Source organism: Etheostoma cragini, chromosome 14 (assembly GCF_013103735.1).
Source record: "Etheostoma cragini isolate CJK2018 chromosome 14, CSU_Ecrag_1.0, whole genome shotgun sequence".
In the NCBI taxonomy this organism is placed as follows: Eukaryota; Metazoa; Chordata; class Actinopteri; order Perciformes; family Percidae; genus Etheostoma; species Etheostoma cragini.
The window spans coordinates 8,927,742-8,951,473 of record NC_048420.1 but is presented as its reverse complement, the minus strand read 5'-3'; the positions used below and the strand labels follow the sequence as shown (position 1 = coordinate 8,951,473).

Below are 23,732 nucleotides of genomic sequence, written 5' to 3'. Positions count from 1 at the left end.
GAGGGCCAAATTGGGACCACCTGAGACCCCGGCAGAGACACACAAAGCAAGCTAATCAGGCGACTACATCTGTCACTGGATCCTGTACAGGTAATGTCTGATCTAGTCCTGCTTAACTGCCTTTGTCCAGAAATGTATTTTTGGAGCCTCAACAACATTCTGCTCACCTTCCTGGAGCTTTCTTTCTTTCTTTCTTCTTTATAAGCTTATCAGTTCAATTCGACACGCTCAACACTTTAGGCCTAAACATTGGAGTACACATTTCTACTAAGCATTACCCTATGACATTAAGTTTTAATGAATACGGTATGATTTTTTTTTTTTAGAGATTATTCTTTTGGGGGATGTTTCCCTTTATTAGTGACAGTGGCTAGACAGGAAAGGGGGAGAGAGATGGGGGGATGACACGCAGTAAAAGGCTGCAGATCGGATTCGAACCCGGAAGAACGTTTCACCGATTCATCACTGGAAATGCAACAGTAGCAAGCATTATTGTCACAAACGTTATACACATTCATATTTAGACCCAGCAAATGATATATCCAGCTACAAAAAAGCTTTAAGTTTCAACTTGCCTCGTTGCGAATCTTTAGGGGACGTAAACATAAGAAAAGAAATATGTTGAGTGGAGGGGGACTTTACATTTAAATGATATTCTGTAACGTTACTGGCCCATGAGATGCCTTCTATCGATATGTTTGTTCACTGGTTGGTTTCCAAGCACAACACGTAAAGTATCCTACAGACACCGAGGGCCTGACTCATTCACAACCCCCCACAATGCTTTGCAACATGTCTGATCAATGGCACCAGAAAGACCCTATGGGAAATAAGGGTTATGAAGTCTGACAGCAGTGTGCACGCTGATCCCCTTCATCTTGTTTATTTCTCCAGGCGATGGGGAGCCAGACTGAGGAGTGAAAAAGTGACCCATATATTGATTTTGGTGGGGGGGAAATTTGTTGGCCCCTCAGGGATTTTAATGAATTGGAAAAAAGTGCATCTTGCTTCCTCCAGGTTGATCTGCAAAAAAAGACTCATCAGCACTCGTTGATGTGGAGGACATGATAGTAAAGTCAAAAGAAAGCTGAACTTTACAAAAGCATTTACTAGTCCACACCGCACCACAAAGTTGAGCATATCTGCATTCTGTCATGCAGATGAAGTAAAACGGTGTTTCACTGCCTGCTCATGAATATTAAACACTCCATTTAAGCCTTTTTAAAGTAGACAGTAGGTGTCTCCAGTAACACAGAGCTAGGCACTCTACACTAACTGCAAATCAAAAAAATATCTAAATGATTCTGTCTGTATTAGTGTTTCCACTCCTTTTTCTGTTCCAGCGGGAGACAGGCTGGTCTACGTTCACAGCTTTCAGCCCCGTGGCTTTTAGGAGGCACCGGATGCAGCTTCGGAATACAAACCAGTTTAAACCAACGTTTTAATTCTTTGTCTCCATATAAATACGTCTCTCATGTGAAAGAGAGTACCAGCGCTGGTTCTCCTATTATTGTCTTTTCTAACAACAGCGTACTTCACTTGCCTATCAAACGACACATACAAATGATGAAGTAACCATTTGAATAGAGGCTCTGAAAACCTCCACTCTGCTTTCAATCAGATGTTGCTCCCTGGCTGCAGGGTTTTGCTCCCATTCAGACACAAGAGCATTAGTAAGGTCCAACACTGATGTCGGGTGATCAGTTCTGGCTCACAGTTGGCATTCCAGTTCATCCCAAAGGTGTTGGATGGGGGCTGAGATCTGCAGCCAAAGTCTGTGGAAAACTTCTCGGGCTAAAAGTCAACACCTAAACAGATATTTCTCGTAACCAAGTGGTGCCAGAAACAATCCCCATTTTTTGGTGGATGCTGCATAGAATAAAATGTGTTGCATTGTCTAATTTCAGAAGGTAACAATAACTGAACAACACATTACACTGATTGTACAGTTCGAGGGTTGGCTTTATTTTATGCGATTGTCTAACATAAAGTGATGTCGTCTGTCACAGGAAACGTGCTCCCAGAGGGAATATTGAAAAACGTTTCTATCATTAAACTCTTCGTCTTTCTAACCGTTCCACCACATCAACAGATTACATTACATTTAAACTTTTAACTCTATGTTGTAACTAATGCCGTGTTTCCACTACATGATAAGACCCTGCTCAGCTCGACTCACTTTTTTAGTACTAGCACTTTTCTCTATTAGGTTTTCCACTGTGGATACTTCCCCCTCGCGTTGACTTCATCTTCAACGCAATACTTGCTGAATTCTTTCATCCGCAACCAGAGGAACCTCTGCACTTTGTCAAGTGTAGTGCTAACCAGAATGTTTGGTAATGGAAAACAAAAAAAAAGAGCGAGTTGAGTAGAGTTGAGGCATACCACGAAGAGGAAAAACCACATAACTTGTATAGAGCCAGCCATGTTTTATAACATGGCGTTATCACGTTGATTTAGCCTGGCATTGCCAGACCTTCCTCCACAGCGCTCCGGAGAAGGGTCTGGCTAGTCCACACAGCGTTCTGGGAGAGGAGGAAAACGTGCTCTGGTTTATTGGCCTTTCCTTAATCCATTTACAATCATCATGGGTGGGTACCGCTGCAAAATAGCCTCAGGGAGGAACTTGTTTTGGTGTAACATGTGTACATAAGGAGGCGAGCTCTGGAATTAAAAGGACTGTCGAGTGTGTGATGAGAATTTTACAAAAAAAGAAAGATAAATAGGGCTATAATTTGAATGTCGGTTCTATCTTGGAGGAAGTTTCCCAAGTTGTGGCACAATTTCCCTTAATTTGAACTACACCGCAAAAAGCAGCCCGAGACCAAAAGTACACCCAAGTGGTACTATAGCATATGTCCTTCTTTTCTTTTCCTCCATCTTACCTCGTATTCTTGTTTGAAGCCGTATCCCTCGGCCGTCTTCATCTGGTTGATGTGCTGCAGGAGGTCGGCCACCCTTACAGCAGGGTGCAGCTGACCCGTGTGATAGGGTGAGCTCTTCCTCCGACAGTGGCGGTGGGGCGAGCCTCCCAGTAAGCTGCTGGACTCGTTGACGGAGCTACGCTGTTCATCTGGGAACATGGACACACAGATCACGGCATGCCGCAGACATTCTGCACTCTGTTCTTTTTTTATTAATGTAAACTTGGGGTGTAAAAGTGTAGGTGGTGGGGGGCAGTTCATGAGGGGAAAAAAAGTCAGTGATTCTGCAGAGATGTGAGAGGCTGACTGGCACTGCAGAATACTCAAACAGACGAGAGACTTGCAGGCAATCTCTCTGTCGGGAGCACCTTATGGTCTGGCAGAACAGATTGGATACATGCTTGGTAGTAAACATGGCTGAAGGTCAGGGAGGAGGGGGCTGCATCTCTCCAGACACTTTTTCAAGAGTACCCATATGTTCCTAGCTGTCTTACTTCGAGCGTTGCAGCCGTGGGCATCCATGAAGGAGTGGGCCATCCTCTCATCCTGCTGGAGAGTGCTCTGCTCTGTCATGCTGCAGTCTAATGAGCTCAGCTTCCGACTCTTCTCCTGCCTGTAGGACATGGCTGCCTTGTTTATGGCCACCTTCTTCCTACTGTAAAAAGGCAGAGAGAGGCGGGAGGATAGAGAGAAAAAGAGGGTAGGGAGTAATAATAGACAGAGGACAGCAGAGAAGGGCCAGAATGAGAGAAAGACAGGCAAAGAGATAAGGAAGAAAGGAAAGGAGGGCAGGTGAGGAGATGAGAAATTGGACTGAGGGGGAAATATAAGAGCTACGAGATTGAACTTGAACGAGGGTGGAAAGTGCGATTCGGTGATAGCAAAAGGGTAGCGGTGGGTGGTTGTGGAGGTGGAGGTGGTGGGCAAAAGGAGAAGGTGGAAGGAAGGGAAGGGGGGGAGTTTCTATACTGGAGGGTGGGGTGGAAATAGCAATGCTCATTTCCACTCACGTCCTGGGACTACGAAGGGAAAGCAAGGGGAAGATGGTGTCAGGGTGGAAGATGGAGAAAGGAGTAACTTACGGGTAGTAAGGGTAAGAATAGAAGTCCCTTCTGATTAGCACCAGGGAGGAGGAAAGGAGAGCGACAGAGAGTGAGGAGAAAAAAAAAGGAGAGGTGACTATGGTTTATCAAGATGGGCATCAGAGAGATAAATGAAGATGCTCAGTGCGTTGGAATGTTCCAAGCAAGCAATCATGAAGCAGGATCAAAGCCTAAAGAAGGAAGAAGAAGCCTGCTGCACATCTTACTCAGCTCTGGACCAATGGGAACTCGACATTTCCTGAGGTTTATCTGGATTATATCTATTAATGTTGTCACTAGGGCTGGCTACCAAATTCAAGTTTTCTTTAGGCACTGACCAAATTGCCTCTAAAGTACAGAGTAACCTAAGGAGTAAATCTCATCCGCGTCAGTAAGCCAATAAGCATGCAGCATGCTTCTACCAAGATCTAATAAGGTTTGTGATTGCCTGTCTAACGTTGCAAATTGTAAAGACACGCAGGAAGAACTCTACGTTACACAGCGACAGGCTGACAAGGTAGGGGCTAAAAAAATAAATAAAAAGACATGTATAATATTAGAATTTATTTTTCTTATTATAAAATTGGTATCAGGAAAGAGTATCGTTTAGGAACTGGTGTGAAAGTCACCGTGTTGGTATGTGAAATATTTGAACGACATCATTTGTCACATGCTATTGTCATATCTTAACCTCTTCCGGCAGTCAGGACTTTTAATTAAGTTTTACAGTTTAAATTCCTAATAACTTCTTGTAGCTAAACATCACAGAACTGTGGTTAATGGTTTAAAGAAGAACACATTGAAGAAATAAATACGCACAGATCCAGAGTAGTTCACTTATTAAGGTCTTGAATCTAAATGATAAACAGGACTCACTCCCTTGTCCCCTGAGGTTGGCAGATTTCAAAACGTCCAGGAGAAGTTGCGAATAAATCACATTTTCTTCTGTATAGTCCTTGTTATGATAAGTTAAGAATATTTATTTTAAATAGTCTGTTCAATATCCACATACTGTATGTCTTGATGCACTGAAGATGACAGAATGGAATGGTTAGTATGAGTTGGCCTTTGCTTTTCAAAGCATGGGAGGTTTATTTCATTAGCATTATTTGTTATTCATGTTCCTCTGGTTTTTGCTCTCTTTTTATGAATAATGATGTATTATAAGCCTGTTTGGGATGGGGATATATATTTGTTATTATGCATTTATTTATGCATGACATAATAACCAAACAAAATCGAATCATAAAAGTATTACAATTTAATATTTTCCGGTTCCCTCACTTGTACAAATGTACAAAGTTTGAGGTTGATATGTAAGACCTCTTAGTTCATTTTTGATTTCCAGGCGGTGTTAATGGCACAGACCGAGATGCAAGTGGACGCAACTGAACAGACCTACAGCCAATCAGAGGAACAAAACAACGTAGCTCTGAGCGGTGCCTGGTCCGTTTTGAAGCAGGAAACAGTAATAGTACACTAAAATGTGTTTCTGAAAACATTTTGGAACAGAAAAAGACAATGTAGCAGACAAATCTTAATTCTTATTTGTTTAACACCTCCTAGTTTAATCTGAATTCTGTCACTGTCCTAATCCCGCCCGCCTGTGAGAGAAACGGTTGAGAATGGCCTGCCCGGGTTCTGGTCGGCTGGAAATCTGTTTGAACGTGAGGGGGGACAGACGTATATGCCAGAACAACTGAAACTGAGCTGGCAGATTTGCCTGATTTCCGGGCAAATCTCCAAAAATCTTCTACTTGCAGAAAGTGATAACATTGTTCCAGAGCTGAGTTTTGCTGTTTAGCACGGCCTTTTTTATTTCTTATTTCCCATTGCCTGCATTTGAGCAGCACTCTACTGAATTATGCTGCAGGTGATCTCCAGTTTTCCAAATGATTACAGAACCAAACACGTACCTAAATATACATTCTAACTGTATTTGAGTGAAAGTACCTGGTGGCTAAATATGAACCTGTCTGCCCTTGTTTCCCCCATTTGGATGTCTAGTTCTTATTCCACAGAATCAGTCACTGCCTTCGTCCAGACATCCTATTCACTCTCCCTATACTCCTGAGGGCAGAGATGTTCCCCTTTCCAAAAAAAAGAGGAAAAAACAACCTTCCTAACCAATTACTAGCCCATTCACTGGCACCTCACAGCTGCTCGCGTCATGTAATTGAGTGGGCAATGGAATAACATGCCCCTTGATGAAATATTTCACACTCAGATGAGTGTTCCACTATTGCCCGGCGAGCGAAGGAAGAAGAATACACTGCAGGTGTGATCGACGACAGAGGTAATTTGCAGGTGGAAGGCAGCCAGCGATTCCAGTGTGAGCGGGCTGTGTATTTGAATGTGCTCAGCCAACACGCAGACCTTGAAATTAAAAGATGAGATGAAAGAAAAGCTTGGCTGAAGCAGCGGTGGCAGAGTTTAGGATTAATGCTCTACCATTCCACTAACTCTGGTTGTAATTCACTCACATTGCCAAATGCGCTCTTCAATAGACCCTAGCTGCCAAGTGGGAGAAAGATAAATGGACTCCTTTGGATAGGCTACGCAGGAACAATACGACTTCAGACCGGAAATGTCTGAAAAGGTCCGACCCATCTCGCATCATCTGGCCAGCCGACACACAAACGTTTCCACAGCCACTCACCCCTTCTTGACGATGATGACGATGGCCCCGAGAAGCAGAATTAGGACCACCAGGCCTCCTGCGCAGGCCCCGAGGATCAGACCCATGTCCTCGGCATGCTGGGATACCTCCAGAGCTCGCTTGGAGTCCTTACAGGCAGCTGCACAGTGGAACAGAGAGGTGATAGGGAGGAAGACTTGTCTATAGCTCACACACACAGCCAGTGTTAATGGCTATACAGTTTTATTCGCAAAAACAAGATGCTACATGTATTGGTTCAATGTCAGTGAATCATTTTAGCATTATGACGATCGAACAAACAAAACTGTCGCGGAGAGGATTGGCGGCTTCTGCTTGTTTCGAGCCTGTAGGTTTGCTTTCTTCAATACTTTATGGCACAAAACAAGAAAAGTTTTACCATAGACAGCCTAAACAGCAAGTCCCATGGCGTTCTCTATCTAGCAATGCAAATTGTTTTGCTAGGTTTTGGGATGTTTGTGTTGGGATTTTTCCATTGATGTTTACATGAGATTATGGTGATTTAAACCCAATTGTCAGTGTCCTGTTTAACCTGGATAATTTCCTAATCTCACTATGAAGAGTTTCCATTGGAACTACTTTCTAATAGTAATTTCATTCATTTCCGTTGCGTGTTGGGGTGGAGACAGAACTCTGAGAAATGGAAATCTTAAAGCCTTGGCATACTTCCTAAATTTGAAATCCTATCTTCAGTTTAGGATGGCTTTACAGAAACACGCATTTAGGAAAAAAACATATCTTATAATAGGAAATTAGCTTTTTACAGAACAGTCCTAATTAAGGGATTTTAGAAGTCAGAAACCCTGTCCTAAATTCAAAATAAATGGCCAAACTGTGGTTAGGACTGTATGGCAATGACAAAAAAGACGGAGAAGAACATTAAAAACGACATATAACGATTTAAAAGTCTACTCAAACCATATGATGATGCTTTACATTTCCCGGACCATGTACCATTGGGGCTATACTGACTCCCAAGAAAACTTGTTTTGGGTCAATAATTGACACAAAAACGTTCTCTGCCTCTGACTCCTAGTGTGTAAAATGTATTCTGCTGTATTGTTTTTGTCCATGACAGCAAGCTAGCCAGAGAGCTGTTGATATTATGGCTTGTCTACATTGTAATCATAGACACAGGCATGACAGGGCGAGTGCTGATTGAAGAATCTAATTTACACTTATAGTTAAGATTTCTTGAGTAAAGATAAAATGGGAGGTTTAAAATGAGATCGGACACTGCCATGAGTTTAGTAACTGCTTCTATGAAAAGGAAGATATATTTTTGTAACTTAAATTAAGATAGAACAAGTAGTTAAGACACATTTCTGTAATGAGGCCCCAAGGGGGCCAGACCCTTTGAGCTACACAGTGTGTCTCCCTCCACAGAATGTACAAAACATGTATATTGGCATATATTAATAATTGGACTGTTTAATCTTTGTTATGATGGTACAGCAGTGCACTGCAATGTTGAGTTAGTAGCATCCATATAGCTAGATGATGCTAACGAAAGTCTGACGGCTACTAGGCCTCAAGATCTATTAAGTACCTTTGGTTGCTGGGATCAGGGGATTGGCTAATAAGGACTGATGATTGATAACATGTCCATATATCCATAAATAAAAGTGCCAAGGCTGTCACTCTTCCTCTCTCCCTCCTTAAGGCTACTTGGTTTGTTTGGACTTTGGATTGAGTTACCTTTGCATTCTAACACTGGAACACCTACACACATCCATACACTACACACAGGCAGATTCCAAACCCACCAGGGAGGGAATGAAGCGTGTTAGAGGGCTCCACAGATCCAGCTGCAGGTTTCACAGGGACGACATTAGTCGGCCATCTAATGTACTGCTTATTATTAGACATTATCAGAGAGGGCTCAAACACTATATCAGTACACTGATGTCAGCAGGGGAGCTGAACATGTGTGGCTGGTGAGAGACGACACTCTGGCTATCTTACTGAAGTGATACATGCTCTCATTCAGGAAGCTATTTCCCTCCTACCCATATGTCACAGTCTCAGTGCATTCCCATCACAGCTAGCCAAGAGCATGAAATCTCTCTCTCTATGACTCATCTGGACTCCCCATTGTGTTCCATCCAAAGGTGAGAAATTGCTATTAAGTACGAATGAATCGTAGGAGTATAAATACACTTCTGGCAGTGTGCTTTTCATTACCGAGCCACCGCACTGATGAGAAAACAAATAAGGTGAGGAATCAGAGAGATGGAAGCATGTGAGAGGCCCAGGCATGTCGTATCAAGACTGACAGCTCAACTGAATTGGACAGCAGCTCTGTATTTAAACAATGCTGCTTTGCAGAGGAGGTATTGGCTTTTGTCTGTCTCTCGTGAAGAGAGAAAAGAAAAGCCTTTACAGTGAGGCAGGATGCGGAGTTTGGCTTGATAAGCCGTGGATTGGTGGGGACTATAGCTCGGGGCAGACAATAGAGCCTGACAGAGCTGCCATAATCACACAAATCATGCTGCGTGAGTCATTCAGCTTTTTAGAGCCATGTTTAGAAAATGGCAATCATTTCACAATCACGATGAATTCCACTGCACACTGTAACAAAAAATGGCGCAGTAGTCCTGCAAAGAAATTCACAGGGAAAATATTACACAGCACAAATGATTCTTTGTAAGCAGAAATGCCTTGGTCTTCAGACTGCAAATGTTAGAGATTTTACCTCTTCAGGCAATAAAAAGCAGCCAGGAATGATCTTAAAGGGTGATTTTGTCATTTCCAACATAGACCCTCTTTTCCCATCTGTGTTTAAGTGTAGCCTGGTGCTACCAGACTCTCGTGCATTTCATCTGTATAGAGTGTCCGGCCACTCTCCATTGACAAGCGTTAACTTCCTTGACGACGGGTACTCTAACTTTTAAACTAAACTATTGGATCTGCCCAGAGCCACCTTGGATCTGCCAAAACCAATCGCTTACGTTTTGTCATGACATTGGCTTTTTGTCAACGACAGGCTCAGATTATTATTCTCAGTGTCTGAAAACATTATGAAAAGGATCCTCCAGAGGAAGACATTTTTGATGAGCTAAGAGCATTTTCACATGTGAATGGATGAATTGAGGGTTTATCTGAACAAAACCAGAGGGGTGATTGTCAGCAACTGTGAAAAGGAAAACCAAGACTGATTTTGATGCTATCGGCTTTGAATGAAGTGTGATTTATGATGACAAAATTACGTTTTGATGGAGTCTGGTTGGTTTGGCAACAGTGATTTTTCAGTTTCATGTCAAACAAAAAGGATCTTACCCTTTAACAAAAAGGTTGATCGCTGTTGGGATCCTTTGCATAATAGAAAAATGACAGAAAATAACTATATTTTGTCACATTTTTCTATTTCAAAACCCACTAAGCTGGTTTTAAATAAGAGGTCTGGGCCAATTCATTCAGCTGTCAAACTAATTTTAAGCTAAATTTTCAAGTTCTCCTAAGGCTAAATGTAAATTTTTCGGCTTTTCTACCGCATCAGCTGACATGAATAAAAGTATCCTTTCATCGCAGAATGGCAAACCTTTCAAGACGATTTGATTTGTAATGAACATGTTCTCACTGTTCTTTAGTGTCAGCTAATGTTGCCCACATTTCACCCGAGGACAAAAAACAAAGCAAAGCGTCCTGGTGGTGTGGAGAAAAAGAGCACTCGCCCACCACTGCGGTAGCTTTGCCAGGTGCTCCGGAGCACACAGCTGGCAGCATCTGTGTGTCTTGGACGCCGCTGAGAGGAAATGAAAAGCAACCAGGAGCGGTCATAACAAGACCTCTGTAGCACCCCTAAGTGAACTGGAGTAACATCAGCGTGTCCTCTGGGTCTGCCTGCCACCGTTGTATATGCTACAGTAAGAAACGCCTCAATAAATACACCTGCAACCCATCTCCTCCACTTATGCGGCACACCGGCAGAGAATAGGAGGGCAAGGTGCTTTGATGTCATCGCACTTAGATAAGAGAGAATTCAGCAAGAGGAATCCAATTTAACTGCCACCTTTTCCGAGAGCACTACAAACTTCAGACATAATTCAGTATGGAGGAAAGGGGGAGGAATTTATTCCCTTCCTCTCCCCAATTGTTTGAACAGAGAGCCTTCCATCTGTGTCCGTCTCTCAAGCAAACACTCCTGGTCGCTTCCTCTCTCAGGGAGAGCAAAAAAAAAAAAGGATACGTTACTGCATTCTGGATTTCAAAGCAATCCAAGCCAGAGAGAGGTTTGCCAGAATGTTCGTGTCAGTGAGTCAAGAGGAACAGAGAGAGACAGAGAGAACACGGATGCATGTTTGCTTTCACCTTTCCTCCTGTGTCTCTGGTGAGGGAAGGTTGGCACGAGGGCTTCCTCCCGGCAGCACCCCAAAACAACACTAAGTCCCTGTCAAGTCCCCTAAGCAGCAGCCTGAGCCAGGAGAACTGTACAAGTCTCTGACATGCACCCTGGACCACATAGTTTAACCACTGGAACTGTAAAAATATCCCACAACAGTTATTTTCAGCTATATATTAGCCTGGAAAAAGACAAAATACAACTAAGGAAGAGTACAACTCATTTAACATAATTGAAGACGGTTTGGGAGATCTTGACCAATTACACAGGAGCATTTAATGAACACTCATTTGAGGAGACAATTAGGCATGCAGTCCAGTATAACCATGATGTGTTATTGTGCAGTGCCATCCCAACTCTCTGAAGTTCCTGTCTTCCTGAAGGAGTATTTCAGCTCCTGCTGGATCTAGCTGAACCTTTAAAGTGAACAAAGGTACTGCAGGCGTCATAAACACAGATGCTGAAGCCTAGTCTAGCCTAGCTCTCTCTTTGGGAAGTATGCAAAAGCGCACCAACCTTCAAAAGGAGACTGGATTTACCCTGCAGAGATCTGAGGAACAGTTAACCATAGTCCTCAGAAATCCACCGGAGTTTAAAATTCCAACACAAAGAAAGCGGAGGGAAACTGAGAATACATGTATCCGGCAGAATTACCTGGAAATCCCGGAAGTGAACTGTCAAGGATAAAGGCTAGGTTGTTTGAGACTGGCCAAATGTTCTTGTCCCCGATCCGGACCTTTGAATGACCTGATGTTATCTAAGCTTTCCCTAAACCCCAATTTAATTAGGTGTTAGTGTTATCATACCACAACATGGTGTTTCTGGAAATTCACATCACACACCCTGGCCCACATAGCTCAAACCAATGGAGCCGCAAAAACGTCGCACAGTGCTTATGACCACCCATGATCACAAAATTAACTTATTTAACATTATGCCAGGAAAAGACAATCTGTGTCTCCCTGGTGCTGCTACTAATGGGGTTACATTTTCAGAATATGACTTTATGTAACCTGCTTCTTATTTTAACTCCCTTGTCACAATAGGTAATGATAACATTTACTTCAGCAGCTTAATTGCTAAGACATGGGGATGCAACTTGGTTTAACTAAGGAGTCCATGTGGCAACCACGTGAGCAGACAGACGTTAATCAGGCCCCCACATCACCTCATTATTTTTAACTAGCTTGTTCAATGGTAAGGATCCATGACAATCTTCCAATCCATGTCACTGCAAAGACAGCAGGATGGATTGAAACCAAAAAGTAGCTCTGCAAAACACATCGTACAATTAGAACTGAGTTAAGATGATACCTGTAGAGCTCACACTCAGTGCCCCCCTCAAAGGAAGTACTTTAAATAAAAGGCTTCACTCTGTCTGAGTGCTGATGTTTTTGCCCCAGGAACCCGGTTGTAAAGCTGTCAGCAGCAGCCCTGCGATCCCATTCCATTAATAAAGACGACTCAAGAAAACGTTCAACAATTTCCTCCGAGACATTGTTAATGAAGTCATGATCGAACGTCGTCTTCCACAGCACATCAACATGTATCACCCCTCCAGTGTGTGTATGGTTCTGCTGATTCTTTACACTTGTGCGTTGGTGTGTGCTTCAATTTCTTTAAGAAAATGGCAGGGCCGACATGTGTGTGTTAACTTCGCAGTACCAAGTCTAGAGTCATAGGGAGAGAAACAAAGTTCTGTAGCAGGAAAAGGTAACCTTCTCCTTGATTTAATGTTGTTTATGAAGAAGGAGTACCCGGAAACGAGTAGGGGGAAATGCAACGCTACGAAGCCACGGCCGAGTTATGTGTAGTTACATTTTTCAAGGGGTGCACGTCAGGCTACGGTGTAGGTTCTGTGTCTCCACATACGTTATCACGGCACAGATTAAACGCAGAACCTTAAATCACGCTTTAGGCCTGCACGAGAAAGGAAAGCAAAAATGCAAATACACTGAATAGCTATTGCTGAAAAACGCCATCCATAATAATAATAATAATACCATAATATCAGAAACCACTGGGCTAGCTAGCCACAGTTCCAATAGCTTCTGTAAATCTCTCAGCATTTCTTTCCTTAGTCTTCTTGAACAAATTCAGCAAACTCCTGGGACTACTATCCATATAGCCATAGGATGGGAGCTGGTCAGGGCTGACGTTTTTGTTATTTGTGCTATTACTAGCCTGACATCACCAGACCCAAATCACAAATGAGAGTTAGTCTGGAGCCTCTCAGTTTATTTTCAATTTCAATGTCCATCGTCTGGACACGCTTGGATGGACCTATAACCAATCAGAGCAAAAAAACGTGACGGACAAATGTAAATGGACTACAGAATCCGTCACGTTCCAGTGAGCAAGTGCCATCCGAATTTGAAAATAGTACTTCACCACTGCAAATGATTTGGTTTTTACCAATATAAAAAACTTTACAATTAATAGATGATTTATCTTGTTTTCAGAGTGAATTTCTTATTTAAAGTGTTCAAATTTACACTATAATCTTAAATCAAGCAAGCTTGTCAAGTGCAATTACCTTGTTCAATGAACAGATAATTTCACTTGTTTTGAGTACCTTTTCCCTCAGATTTAGGGTTTTTATCTTTTTTTTTTCGACACCCCTTTTTTGCCGTGAACAGAGAGGTCCACATCGGCTGCAGCCATATTGGTTGATTTCGATAATGCCTGACCGGAGCTCCTCTTTGCTAAGGTTTATTCTTTATGCTCGGAGTATCCCCGGTGCGAGGGGGCGCAAGCCAAAAATGATCTCAACACGAAGAACAAAAGACACTCAAAGTTGTCAGTCATCGTTTGAAGCCCCTGAAAATCTGGAATCGGGAACAAGACGCATCTGTTCCAGTTTACCCGTACGAAAAGATCGCACATTTTGGTTTTTAATAATATTGTTTTTAACTGTTTAACTGATAGTATTACTCAGTCAAAAACTGTTATTGTCAGAGAAACTGTTAATCATTAACATCCCTAGTAGCTTACAATGTAGAAGAAGCACAAGTGGCCAGCAGATAGCCTTCATGATTGCCATGTGTAAGATATACTTTTCATATGAATCATAATTCATGGGGTAATGATTTACTGATGTGAAAACATTCATGAAGCATCTTGAAAATTGAAAAAAGAAATAAAGAGTTACCTTTGCGAGCAATCCGGATGCAGTTTATCCTGGTCTCCTGGGAGTAAAAGAAAAGGCTGAGTTTATTCAACTGTCTCGGTACCATGAATATCCAATCATTAGGAGGAACAAAAAACAACGACAGTGATTACGTAATTATGAGTCAGTCTGCTTCAACCTTGTCTGAAAGCTGCAACCCAGCTGTGTGTAGCAATGTCACCCAGACCTTTGCTATTTGGAGGAAATAATTGAATTTTTCCAAGCAGATGACATCTCCTTGTGATATGAGAGACCTGTGCTACCCTCCGCCATGTGAGGTCTGTCACCCCGGGTCCACTGACTGGCTCCATCTTCCCTTAAAAAAACACCCACCTCTATCCCAGAGATAGAGGGGCATGTTACCAAATTAAGATTTAAGGAAGTTAAATCAGCCTTTATGGGCAATTATGCTAATCTGTGCTCTGAGATTGGAGTTGAAAACCTTTCACCTAAAACGGTTTCCGAATTATTCTTTTTTAATTGGAAATCTGGTTTAAGTGGATTCTCATCTCCTCTCATCTCTCACATCAGACCGATAAGTCATATTTACACCCACGCAGGGGTTATTAAAGCAGCGGCAGGTAGTATGTTATGAGTCCTCCTGTCCTTTGTCAAGGTGGGCTTTTGGCCTTCTGGAACCGACACCGGTGCTCTTCAAACAGTGGTTTAATGCAACTAAGCCTCCAATGTGGTTTGGAAGAAAAGGAATGTATGGAAGAATCCCAATCCTTGGGGATGGAATTGGATAGCAGTTTATCAAATTTGATTCCTTTGGAACTGATTATCAAATCTGAATCCTTTCTAATCCCTCACAAAATCCACTGAGGTTTAGCTTTCAACTTTTGTAAGTGAATAGTTAAAGTTACACATCACAAAAATCAAATATTTAGTTGAGATATGTATTAACGTTTTGTTGTCTTTACGTAGATAAACACAACCAATTTGAGAAAATAATAACTTATGTAATGATGTATCAAGCACATTGAAGCTGGCTTAAGAGCTTACAAACCCTGCACACCTTATTTTTCACTCTCAGCTGTCCCTTATTAGGAAAAAGTGAGGTGATTATCCTGAATTATCAATATGATGTGCATAAGAGTTTAAAGCAAGATTCAAAGCAAAACAATTGATTTATTTTGACAAGCTGTGTGGAACACAGCATGTAGGCAATCTGTTGGCTATTTACACATTCAGCTGATACAAACCAACAATTACATTCATTTGCAGGCGTGTCTGTCCACCTGGAAACAGTCCGTATTCATTCTCCTAGCTCTGTTTTTGGTCTCCACCAACTCCTCAGATACAAATCTGTCTCTCCACCTGATACATGCTAAGTAGTGTTCACAGCTACGTTGTAGCCAACTTTCTGCTATTTTGTGCAGAGCAGCTACAGTGCAGTGAGTCTAACAGAGCTTTTTTCTCTGAAAAACAGCTGCCTGCGGCTGGAATTGGGGTTGATAAGAGCAGTTAGACTGAACCCAACTGCTTCGTAGAGCTGGCTGGAACTGCCGAGTCCGGTGATAATTCTCTGTGGGTTTGTCACTACGAGCAAAACATTGAGTCCAGACACTGACTTGTAGAAAGCACCTTTCAAATAACATTTGGATGTTTTAGCAAGGGACCTAGACACACAATAAACGTTTGGTGGCTGTTAAGCAAATCTCACCGACCTCAGCTGTGTGGTCATTAATACATGATTGGTTGTTTGATTGGTATAGCTGATAAAGCTGCACCATCTAAAAAAGAAAGGCCTGCAACCGGATGTTTTTGTCTACACTATTTGAGACAAAAAGACAGATAAAAGATGCAATTTTAGATCTGTTAGCTTAACAAATCTGGGTATTTTGCCAATCCTGAGCAGGATCAAAAACAGATCAGAACCCAAATTAACCCAATACAGGTCAGTATTTTCAGTAGGTGAAACACTGGAATGAGCAACAGCTAATCCCAGGTGATGAGTAATGGTAATTGCAACAGAGGGTTGAAAATGAAATATCAACACGCTGTTATTTTCCTTTTTAGTCTAGATATTAACTCTTACAGACATGATGGGGAGAAAATGTACTCAGAATAGCTTGTGTTCTTCTCTGCTTGTGTGTTTCAAAAGAAACTGGCAGCCCTAACCACGCTTCTTTCAAGCCCCACTGAAGGCCTATCTGCCAAAGCAATTACTTTACTTCAATTCAATGGCGGCCCATAGTAAGCCTCGTTCATCTCATTTATACAGGGTAATTGTCAAAATAATATTATTTATCCCCGTAGGCAGCCCATCTCTCGCCCACAGTAGATTAGAAAACAGATTGGAGCTGACAATGTTTGCAGGACAAAACAGACAATTATCAACATGAAATATAATGTTCAGTTTGTTGTGTTAACTCAGAGCTTCTGTGTCAACAGAGCTTTTAATTTGGTCTAAAGGGAGAATTGTCACAAATGGTGGTCCATGATGGGTAAAGTTACCCGCTGATTTCAGATTTCAGTCAGATGCAGTGTCGACTGGGCTCTTCCCTGGATCTGGAAGCCCAGCTTGCAGCACCCAGAGGACATTTGCTGCATCTGCTTAAGATTCAAATACTGATATCTCGATTAAAAACTGCAGCCAAGCAGACGCACATGCGCTCCATACGGGCCTTATGATTCTGTACCACAGATGTAGGTATGATCAAATCTGTATACAGCGTTTCAGCCGGAGCCCTGTTCATGCGTATGAAAATTGCTCAATAGCGCATTAAGCCAAAAAAGTTTAAGGTGCAATATGGAATACTTACAGCTAGTGTTTAAAATAGTTACTGCAGTCTAAATTCAAAATACTGGAGAGAGTCGTCTCCCCCACCCCTCGTCCCCAGACTCGAAGTTCACGGAGGTTGCCAGGATGAGACATCCAGAACAATGTTGCTAGATGTTTTTCTCACATAGCCAGACATTATACTTCACAGCACAGCGGAGTAGCTAACATTACATTTTGGATTTATTGACAGTCATAAAATCCCATGCTCACGCGGAGCTCTGTACCCAACTGACAGACACACACTTTTTGTCTTAGAATTACAGTAGGAACTGCAAAAAAGTCCTTTTCCACCCAACTGAAAAACACACTTTATTGACTTACAATTACGGCAAGAATCACTAACAGCCCTCATCTCTTGGCTTATCTCGTGGCATTTGCCAGGAACAATCGGGATCACTTTACTGGCTCAATTGCTTTTGCGAGTAAGTAAACAACTCAGGTACTATAGCTATAACATTCAATGTGAAAAATGCCCGTCCCTAGTAATTGTGATAAACTAGCCTGAAGCTAATGCTAAGCTACCTGTTCATGAGGAAAGTACCCAACTCTGCGTTCTTTTGGGGTCTGAGCTGTCGCCATCTTTCAAATACATCTCCAATATTCACGCGGGGTTTGTTACATCTCTGGTCACGCCAGCTTGTTTGCTGCCTTCATGACTGTTCTAACGTTTCAGTTGTAGTGTACTGGCTTTGGGGTCATTTTTGGATTTATTACAGTAAATATATTACATGTTGGACCTTTAAACTTTTTGTATAAAAGTACCCGAATGATCGCTGCTGCTTTCACATTATGGAGGCTCATAGAGCAGGCACGCTAAAAACCTCAGCCGGCCGAGCGGCTGCTTCCAGTTTAACGCTCCGTTAACTTGAATGGGGATTAAATGGTATAATTGTGTGGCTCTTCTAGGCGTCCCAAATGGTATCGGACCGAATGGATCAAATTCTGATAGTGGGGGAGTCATTTTGCAGGGTTGTGATGCTCAAAAAAAGTATCCACTGATTTACAGATGTCTTTTTTTTCCCCATGTAAATCTGTAGGATAAAGTCTTTTTGGGTCCCATTGCATCAAGTCACGGACACAGAAGTTGTAATTTCACTGTTTGGCCGCTATGTCAAATTGGCTTCAAAAGCTGGTGTGCTTCCTGGGGCCCTGTGCTGTGCACACTGGCCAGCACATTTCTTATTCATGCTTCAATTACGTATCCTATTGCCCAAGAGTTCTTTTCAGATCGTTTTAAGCCTGGGAGGTAGTGCTGGATTTTTCTCCACCGACAAAAAGATTTTCAAAGAGCCTGACTGTGAGGGAATCTGACAACTGGACAAAAACTGCATGAATACACATTGTAATTATCTTGGGAAAGCTATTAAGAGTCATTTGGCCCCATGTGGTGTTTTTGAACAATTTTCATTGAGAAATAATGCAACATTAACAAGATTTACCAGTGGGAAACAATCAAACCCAAAGCCATCCTAAAATTGCAGAACATAAATCACCTCATTTGGTAACAAATAAAGCCTTGTTTATGCAGGGGGACTGCTTCCTTTCTTGTAGTGCCTCCAGCATACAGCCTTCCGACATCCTCATTACAAATCTAAATTGACTGTGAAGGTTGCTCGAACATAAGAGCAGCGTGTCTGAGCGCCAGATACAAGAGCCCTGTCAGGCATCTTAATGGTTCTTACCCCTCTGAAGTTGCTGGTGGCCTGAAAGAAGATGAGGTAGTTTTTGGTGGGGTCTAAAGGGCTGTTCCAGTAGCCATTGTAGGTGTGGTTGTCCCCCACGGTGAAGGGCGTGGCCTCGGGCAGACTGCTAGGAGCCAGCTCCGCTGTGTAGTAATGCGGGGCCCCTTTGGCCTGCGCCTCCCCGTGGGAGTTTGGTGTAGGGAAACAGTCAACGGAGCCCAGCTCCCTCCTCCTCACCCGCCGGGAAGCATCCTCCTCCACCACCACCAGCTGGTAGGCACTGCAGCAGGACAGGGTGGAGCACACAGGACCAGTGATGCAAGTATTCAGATCCTTTACTGACGTAAAAATACTAAAACCACTCTGTAATAAATACTTTATTACAAATAAAAGTCCTGCAATGAAAATGTTACTTAAAGACAAGTATCTTAGCATCATCAGGAAAATGTACTTAAAGTATAAAAAGTAAAAGTACTCAAAAAGTAGAATATTTCTCTCTGTAATGTAGCAGAGTAGAAGTAGAAAGTGGCATGGAAATTAAAGACTCAAGTAAAGTACAAGTACCTCAAACTTGTACTTAAGTACAGTACTTGTGTAAATGTACACACAATGTACCGGTTACATTCCACCACTGCAAAAGACCATTGGAATTAAACAAGCTATTATGCAGTCATACAAATATACAGTGACAAAGCAACCTCTATGGTTCATTATATGACAGGAAGCCAGACTGTAAACTGTGATGGATGTTAACAGTACGCGCCAAGTTTACCATGTGTCTTTGTTTTCTCTTTAAATAAGTTTGGCTAACCTGAGGCTTTATGTACATTCCGTCTGATTGTCTGACTGTTTCTCCCCCATCACTTCTTTTTTTTTGTTTTTTTTTAAGCAGTGTCACAACATTTCGGTAAGTACACTCTGATAATTAACGACAGGAATGACAGCCAAATGTGCCCATTCTTCTACAAGGGGGCGTGGGAGGGAGGGGGGTGCAAAATGATGCTTTGTATTTATGGAAGCAACTACAATTATTATTCTTTTAAGAAAGAAAAAAGAAGCTTAAGAGAATAAAAAAACAAATCACAGATGGTACAGTGCTTCAATTTGATGCAAAATACCAGAACAAATACCAAAAGCTTTGTAAAATGGAAAAATAACTGTAAAAATTCTGTCTTATTATCTATGTCAATTACGATACACTGTACATCTAAATCTACTATATGAATGTTTCTGTCATATGTAAGGTATTGTAAGGCATGCAGCTTTATTTTAGCACATTGCAGCTAAAAGGCAACTCAAAGTGCTTCACATAAAACATTCAAGAGCAGTAAACTACTAAGACATGTACTACTAAGACACCAAACGTTAAATGCAAACTATATTTCAAAAAACCCTGCTCTGTTGTCTTTGGTAGAGCCTCGCATGCCTCACAGCCCTGTGCTTCCGTTTTTCTCAAGCCTGAAACCGGTCTGAAATTGGAGTGTGACGCTTGTTACAGTGACACAGCGGTCAAATGTGATTGGTTGGCATGTGCCGTCTTTGCAGCACTGTCTGACATGGTAAAGGTTTCAGGACACAGAGAGCAATATTAAAGTTCTCTCCTTGTTTTTAGCCATTGTTTCAATACTAGCGTAGAAAACACCTCACTCTATTAAAGGAACAGATATGTTCCATTTGAAACATACATGCTGTACAAAAAGTTAACAGAAAAGTTCTCAGGTTCTTCAAACATTGTACTTAAATTGATGTGCTATGCAAGTCTTCAGGTGCTATAAGAGAACTCTTTTTGACTGCAGCTATAAATATCAGAGTGCGGAAGAGTGCTGAATGAATGCTGGTGTAGGAGGGAGCAGTGCATTAGATGTACCTGACTGGAGCCCCTCTCGCCAGCGCAGGGCGCAACAGCACGGTGATAGTGCTCTCCGACTCACTCAGTGGAGACGGGATGTCTTCATAGTCAAACACCGGGGCTGAGGGGATAAATAAAGCACAGAAACCAGAGTCAAAAGATGTTGGAACACTGTGGAAGAAATCAATTCATGTTTGCCTTTTCTGAGCGGTACTGGGCGGTAACGCGTTACTAAGTAATAAGTAAGGTAATGTACCGGTTTTGAAGGCGTAATAAGACAAGAGTAACCATTTACACTTCCTGAGTGCTTCGCTCAACACTGTTCCTGAGAAGGATCAAATCTGTTTGGCTTAGATTTAAGTTTTTAAGATTAATTTTTGGGGAATTTTAGGCCTTTAATGATAGGACAGCTTAAGAAATGAAAGGGGAGAGAGGGGGGAATGACATGCAGCAGAGGGACAAAGGTTGGAGTTGAACCAGGGCCCGCTGCGTCAAGGAGTAAACCTCTATATGGGAGTCCGCTCTACCAGGTGAGCTACCCGGGCTGCGTAGATTTGAGTTTTATGTCATGTAGCTGCACTTGCGCTCGAATATTTTAGTAATCCTTCCACCAATACATTAAATAGTAGTGTGCTATCTTTATTCATTACCCGCGCATGTCCCTTGTGTGCTGGAGTACGTGGAGGCCTCCCACATTGTGCAATTGACTGATGATGACTAGAAACAGCAGCCAACTACAGAGAAAACAAGAGGCCCTTATAATATAATTAGGACAGATCTCAAAGCTGCACAACCTCAGCAAAGCTCCGGGGACAATGAGGTTGAATGTTCCCATCTCTGTTTACTACAGGGAGTGAATTAACTGGAGTATGTAGTGAAGCAAATGGCTATCCTGGTACAACAGATAACCCGAAAACAAAAAGGTTCCAAAATGGAATTGGAAATGTTTTTGCTACGGAGGCAGGGCATTAATGCTTGTTGTAAAAAGCTGCTTGTGTAACCTGTCATCCAGAAAACACACACTCCCGCCTGCACACAGCAGCTGAGGTCTGCATAATACATGGCGGTGTCGAGGAGGGTTTCAGCCAGCGCATGTTAGGTGCTTAAATCCAGCATGAATTATTAAAAGACTAATAGTAAAACATTACACTTTCTTGTTGCTTCTGAAATCGGTGCTGGATCTGGCTCCCCAATGGGCTTTCCTGATGGCCAAGCCAGGAGATAGCATGTGATACTGCACGTTGAATTGGTTACCTTGACAGCTGTCGGCTAGGGCTGGGCCATATGTAGAATTTTTTTTTTTGTAGGCATTTGGGCAGGAAAGTTGAAGTGGTGAAAGGGCAGAGAGAGGGGGAATGACATGCAGCTAAGGGCCGCACGTCAGAGTTGAACCCGGGACCGCTGAGTCGAGCAGTAAACCTCTATATATGGGCGCTACTCTACTGTGTGAGCTATACGGGCGCCCATATTACAATATTTTTGACCAATGGTGCTTTCACTAAATTATTACACACTTAGATTTTAGATAAATAATCATCAGTGACATGGATATAATGTCTAAGTGGTTAAAAGGCAAATAACAGAACAGCAACGACAGGCTGGTAAAATTGACATAACTTTACTGTAATGCAGGCTTTAAAACCCGGAAAGGACAAGACTTGTGTCACATTAAAATACCTAAAATTGAAGAGGATATCTAGTCTCATTCCCCAACTTGTACCTCTGTTAGGCCCAAACTTATCTTCCTGTACAAGCCAGAGCATAGGCATTCGAACAACACAAAAAAGGCTTGAAATAGCATCTACTCAGGCGGCATAGGGTTCAAAGCACAAGGTTTATACTCATCCAGGAATGAGAAAAAAAGAGGGAAGTGATGTTGCCATGTATTTTACTTGCGGGAAAACATCACAATAGCACATGCTGTTCCATCAGAGTAAACACAATTAGTGACGCAGACACTCGCAGACACCCATTTGTAGATGAGAGTGTTTCCCATTCCCTAGAGACACATTTTCCAGACCGATCTCGCGATCCATACCGACACCCTTTCCACTCATAAACAGGGCTTCCTTCATTTTGGAGCTGCTGTGTCGCCTTGAAATGGTAAACACAGACTCAGTTAGAGACGATGTTGGTTGAACAAAGCTGTTTTCAGCCAAACCATTCAAGCTGAACTTTCACTATAATACAGGTCTGCTCTCAGTTCATCAAACGAAGGCACTGCATGTCAGAAAGCTGTCTGCCTCAGGGAAAATGAAGATAATTTGTATAATTTGAACTCATGTGTGTCATTTAATCAAAAGCTCTTTAAAAGAAGCAAATTACAAGTTATTGCTTCGTCTTCTTTGCTATTGTCTGCAAATGCTTAAAAAATAATAATAATAATAATTCCCATGATGCCTTATCTGCAATTATTTGCATTCATTACCAGCATTTAAGTACATTGTGTCGTTATTGGCGTTTACCATTATAGACCACACAGACAAAAAAAAGAAATGGTACAGCAGTCAGCCCAAGGCCCTACCAGAGATGTTGGTGGTGATCTCGGTGAGTGCCGTCTGGCCGAACCCCTTGGCAGTCCGGGCCCGGACTGACACCAGGTAGGTGGTTCCAGGATGCAGGCCAGAGAACATGTGGTAGGTCTCGTTCCTCAGCTTGGACACTGTGCGACGAGGACCTGGCACGTTAATGCCTGGGTCTGATGACTCAATACTCTGGTAGCTGATCTGGAAACGGGCAGGGGGAAGGGGGGGGGGTGGGAGAAAAAAACAGAGTTTACAGCCATGCCAGCAGCTGGGAGGGTTTCCTTTGGCACAGCGGTGCTCTGTCCTAATGTCTACAACGCTAACATGTTGATGTTACATAGTTATAAGGTTTACCATGTTCCATATCATAGTTTAGCGTGTTAGAATTCAAACATGTACATATGTACAGCTGAGGCAAATGGGAATGTCATTCGTTTAGCAAGTATTAGGTTATGAAAGTACGAGGCATGTTTAAATAATGACTGGATGATACTGCTTGACGACAATCTATATTCTAGTTCAGACCAAAGATTTGCGAGGAGATAAAACCGTTTGCATGGAAAAGTTGCAACGGTCTGAACCGGCCCGTATCAGCTCGATTCAAACCAACTGATGGCGTCGCTGCAACTCAGCTGGTCAAGTTCCCAGAGGCTGGTTTTAGAACGTAAGGGACCAGCCAACAGAGAAGTCAGCT

At 42.4% G+C, this 23,732-nt stretch overlaps 1 protein-coding gene across 11 annotated transcripts in view; it reads right to left on the bottom strand.

Annotated features, from left to right (window-relative positions):
- LOC117956659 (receptor-type tyrosine-protein phosphatase U-like) overlaps window positions 1-23,732 on the bottom strand; it is a 203,807-nt gene that overhangs the window by 41,427 nt on the left and 138,648 nt on the right. For 5 of the 11 annotated variants that reach the window (XM_034891839.1, XM_034891841.1, XM_034891847.1 and 2 more), the window contains 8 exons: window positions 23,038-23,239; window positions 20,532-20,634; window positions 18,665-18,944; window positions 14,177-14,213; window positions 6,666-6,804; window positions 4,007-4,036; window positions 3,419-3,579; window positions 2,886-3,073 (listed from right to left, as the gene is read on the bottom strand). In XM_034891839.1, the coding sequence (XP_034747730.1) occupies window positions 2,886-3,073; window positions 3,419-3,579; window positions 4,007-4,036; window positions 6,666-6,804; window positions 14,177-14,213; window positions 18,665-18,944; window positions 20,532-20,634; window positions 23,038-23,239 (1,140 nt within the window). The remainder of the gene's footprint in view (window positions 1-2,885; window positions 3,074-3,418; window positions 3,580-4,006; window positions 4,037-6,665; window positions 6,805-14,176; window positions 14,214-18,664; window positions 18,945-20,531; window positions 20,635-23,037; window positions 23,240-23,732) is intronic. The other 6 variants (XM_034891840.1, XM_034891842.1, XM_034891848.1 and 3 more) reach the window with 2 other exon arrangements.